We start from the raw sequence: 4,749 nt of genomic DNA, 5'->3' as shown, positions 1-4,749 counted from the left end.
AATCCCAACAAGTGATAAAGTACCCTCTATGTATGTATTTTATTTTGTATTTTGTAACCATACTTGTTTTTAGATTTGTTTGTTAATTAAAATTTTTGAGTTTGAGTTTTGAGTATAACATTATTCATGTTTTAATTTCGATTTTTTTGCAATGATTATTTACATTCAATCATTTTTTTTTCTGTATTGAAATTGCATAAGTGAACTACATTTTTTTGTTATAAAACTCATGACATAATTTATTATGTTACTAGGGGTGTTAAGCTTTTTTGGATTGAACCTCGGAAAATAGACTCGTTTTCCGGATCAAGTTACGGATTGTTGAGTTCTAAAATCCCAATCCGAAATACCCAATAGAAAGCTCTAACCCTCTCTGGTCTCGTTGTCACATTTTACATTTTCTTCTCTTAATTTGGTTCATTCAAATTAATACGAATTCGAATTTTTTTTGTTTTGTAAAAGCTGAATTGTATTCATTCCAAAATCTTGAATCGGAAAAACATATTCGGTTAACATAAGGAACCTAATATCCAATTTGATAAACACCCGACTTTTTAGTTTATTTATTTATTACCTTTTGTTGTTATTTTGTTGTTAAATTCAATACCCCATGATAAGAGCATTAACATCCCATTCTCCTTCTCTATCTATATAATTTAACTAAAATGACATTTTTCTATAAAATTGGTCTATTTTTAAACAACTTCAGACATTCCATTCTCCATCTCTATCTTTATCTTACTCACATACACTTATTTTATAAAATTTTTTCTCTTTATTATACACTCACAATATAAATTATAGAGGCTTGGATTTGAAACTCTGAATATAGATGTTTGCTTTTGTTTTCTCAAAAAGTGTTCTCTATTATAGAGGATGGGATGGATTTGTATTTTAGATGGTTTTTATAAACTATTCTTTAAATTTTAGAGAATAAGATGATACAGGCAGGATGTGAATGCTCTAACAATGAGGTTTAATTAGAGTATGTTTAGAGTTGGTTGTAGATATAAATGAAGTTATATATATATATATATATGGGAAGGTTTAAATGAAAACCACTAGTTAACGCGAAAACTCGAAAACTAACTAAAATTTTTGGTATGTTTTTTGGCGTTTTTAGTTAGTTTTCGAGTTTTCGCGATAACTATTGGTTTTCATTTTAACCTTTCTCTCTCTCTCTCTATATATATATATATAATTTTCTCATTTCATAACTGAAAATGAAATACTATCATATCTGAGTTATTTATTATAAAATATTCAAAAACATAAATTCTCTTGAAAGAACTTATATATATATATATATATATATATTGTGTTTTCGTTCCATAACTGAAAAGGAAATACTATCAAGTCTGAGTTATTTAAAATCTTCAAAAATACAAATTCTTTTTAAAGATTATAAGATTTAGTTATAGTTATTTAGAAAAAACTTAAAATATGATATTTTTTTATTTTGCTCTTATGGAGATTCTTTGAGTAATTCAGTAATCTTTATTAATGGTGGGTAGTGTTGTGAATAAATATTATTAGGGGTTGATGTTTGTTGTCGTATTTTGTGAAGCTTTATTCTTGTTATATGTGGATTTTAAATACATATTTTTATTGGATTTCATATATGATTTTGCAGACATAAGTCAAAAATGGAAGGAAATGGTAATCAAAGGGCCAGGGAAGAAGTACCTGCAACAACATCCGATGAAAATGAGAATTGTGAAGTCAGGTCTAGTGACGAAGAGGAAATCAATCATGGCGGTTCATCTTCGAGTTCACGACAATATAGCCGTTACACACGAGAGCAAGTTGAAGAACTTGAAAAGTAATACTCACTTTTCCTTTCAACCAATGATCAAATTCTAAGTGCATGCATGCATACTTCTTTTAGTTTATTTTGTTTTGTTTCGTTTTGTGGTAATAGATTCTTCAAAAAGAACCCTCACCCTACCGAGAAAGAAAGGACTGAAATTGCAAATAAACTCAATATCACTATCAATAAGGTCAAATTTTGGTTCCAGAATAGAAGAACTCAATTGAAGGTAATGTTTGATTATATTTTCATTTTCATAGTAAAATTCCATGGTAAAACATATATGTTTAAGAAATATATAAAAATCCAGACCTTATAATAAATGTATAAGTTGAATCCTCCCCCCCCCCCCCACCCCATAATTATTGGTGCTAAAAATCATAAGGGTAACTACACTTGTGCAGAGTCAAAAGGAGCGCAGTGAGAATGTGATTTTGAAGCAAGAGAACGAGCAACTGAGGCTTGAGAATTTAGCAATGGCAGAAGTCCTAAAGAACCCGCTTTGCAACAAATGTGGTGCACAAGCAACAATACCAGACGGGTCCATTCACGCACACAAAGTCGTGATAGAGAACGCACGGTTGAAAGAGGAATTTAGCCATTTCACCAGTCAAGTCAGTCAAATGTTTGGTATGCCATTGTCAAACAAAGTGACAATTCCTGGTGACACTTTAAACTCAATCATGAGTCGATCACATATGGACTACGACATACCCATTCAAAGGAATGAATATCTTGTGCAAGCATCAAGAGCCATGGAAGTGCTCTTAAAGCTTGGGAATGTCAATGCTCCACTATGGAATAGAAACATAGAAGGTGGAGGAGAAACCCTTAATTTTGTTGAATATGAAAGGGATTTTCCTCCTTTCCTTGGCACAAAACCACCTGGATTCGTATCTGAGGCTACACGGGCTAGGAGCGTGGTACCGATGACTAGCTTAACCCTTGTAGAAGCATTACTCAACGCGGTAACTTATCTTTTTGTTCTTGTAACTTTCATAGAAAACCCATGATTACATTAACTTATACATAACTAAACATGAATTTGTAGGATCAATGGAGAGAAATGTTTATAGGCATGATAGGCAGTTGTACTACAATGGAAGTGATTTCCAATGGTACAGGAGGCTCAAGAAATGGTGCTCTCCAACTTGTAAGTCTTCTTAGACTTTTTTATTATTTTTTATTCTCCTCTATTTTTGTTCACGTTTAAGAAAAAATATTTTTTTTTGCTAAAAGATCAATATTTGATGTAGATGAAGGCCGAAATTCAACTCATTTCGCCTTTAGTGCCAGTTCGAGGGCTTAAGTTTATTCGATTTGCCAAACAGCAAGCACAGGGGCAATGGACTGTGGTTGATTTGTCAATCGATTCAAGAATTGAAGGACACATGACAAGAAGGTGTCCTTCTGGTTGTATCCTACATGATATGCCAAATGGTTTCACCATGGTATAGCATATGTATATAAAATAATTTGTGTATATGTTTTTGTATTGTATAATTATGTCTAAACTATGATATATTTTGATAATGAATATGTGTAGGTTACGTGGATCGAACATACTGAATACGATGAGCAATCGGTCTCCCACCAGTATCGTCAGTTAATCAACTCGGGTGTGGGCTTCGGTGCACAAAGATGGATTAGTGCACTTTTGAGGCATTGTGAAAGCATAACAGCCATCATGTCTCCCACCCTCAACCACCACCTGCTTCAAGATACAAAAAGAAGCTTAAGAGGCCTAGCACAACGCATGATGAGTATCTTTTGCGGTGGGGTTTGTTTAACCGATGGTCAACAATGGGATTTGGTTGCGGATCATGCACCAAGAAGACCAAGGATCATGGCACACAATTACATAAGTGGTTTTGGTGAACCAATGGGAATAGTCACTAGTGCAACCTATTCAGTCTGGATACCCACAAGTCACCAATACCTGTTTGATATGTTGAAAACAAAAGACAGGTGTATATGGGATGTGATATGCCATAGGATTGCCGTTAGAAACATGATCCATTTACCGTTGGGCCAAGACGAAACAAGTCCTAACTGCATCTCCATTTTATATTCCAATATTGTAGGTTTATAAAGTCACTTTTTATTTATTTGTACTAATCTTAATAATTAAATGTTTATTTTCTAAATTTATTGTTTTTACACGTGTAAAGGAAAGGACAACTGAAGACGATCAGGTTATGGTGCTGCAGGAGACAATCAGTGATATGACAGGATCACTCATTGTCTATGCAACTATAGATTTCCCAACAGTATCCGTGGTGATGAATGGCGAGGACATTTCTTCGGTGGCTCTCTTGCCATCAGGGTTATGTATAGTCCCAGGATATGGTGAAGACGGTGCAGGTGGTGAACGTGGATCAATGGTGACTGTGGGGCTCCAACTATTGCACCCGGATATAACTACCTCAAACATGATTACAATGGAAACCATCATCATGATAAACGATCTGGTGGCACGAACAGTTCAGGGAATCAAAGAAATTGTTTGATCGACTCAACAATAATTAGGGGTAGACAAGTGGTTGGACCATGTACTAGGGTCTAGTGTTACGATCAGGTCAAGGAGTGCATTATTCGAGTATTTGATTATTGTCTTACTATTTTTAGGTGGTTTTGTTATGTTATTCTATAGATTGAATTTGATATAATATTACAGGGGGAGGTTCATTTGAGAAGAATCTTCTTAAAAGAAGAAAAAATGAATTAATCTAGACCCTATATTTTTTTATCAATGGTTGTGAATCAAGATATCATTTTTGTCCACTTTTAATTAATGCTTTAATTACTAAGGGTAGTATAGACATTTTGATGTAGAATATTAATAAATATTATAAAGAGTTACTCAAGTCTTATTAATGCAACCATAAATTCCTCCTTCACCATCAATAATGTATTGGCTCCTACACAAATTTTATTAG

The 4,749-nt window shown here is 33.4% G+C and overlaps 1 protein-coding gene across 1 annotated transcript; it reads left to right on the top strand.

Annotated features, from left to right (window-relative positions):
• Nucleotides 1-1,646: 1,646 nt before the first annotated feature.
• Nucleotides 1,647-4,320, top strand: LOC110926641 (homeobox-leucine zipper protein ANTHOCYANINLESS 2). The gene is made up of 7 exons (XM_022170358.1): nucleotides 1,647-1,822; nucleotides 1,922-2,039; nucleotides 2,215-2,778; nucleotides 2,862-2,963; nucleotides 3,067-3,261; nucleotides 3,357-3,890; nucleotides 3,982-4,320. The coding sequence occupies exons 1-7, from the start codon at nucleotides 1,647-1,649 to the stop codon at nucleotides 4,318-4,320; spliced, it is 2,028 nt and encodes a 675-aa protein (XP_022026050.1).
• The last annotated feature ends 429 nt before the right edge of the window (nucleotides 4,321-4,749 follow it).

This window comes from Helianthus annuus, chromosome 10 (assembly GCF_002127325.2).
Source record: "Helianthus annuus cultivar XRQ/B chromosome 10, HanXRQr2.0-SUNRISE, whole genome shotgun sequence".
Classification (NCBI taxonomy): Eukaryota; Viridiplantae; Streptophyta; class Magnoliopsida; order Asterales; family Asteraceae; genus Helianthus; species Helianthus annuus.
Note: the sequence above shows the minus strand (reverse complement) of the source record. Positions and strands in the feature narration are given on the sequence as shown.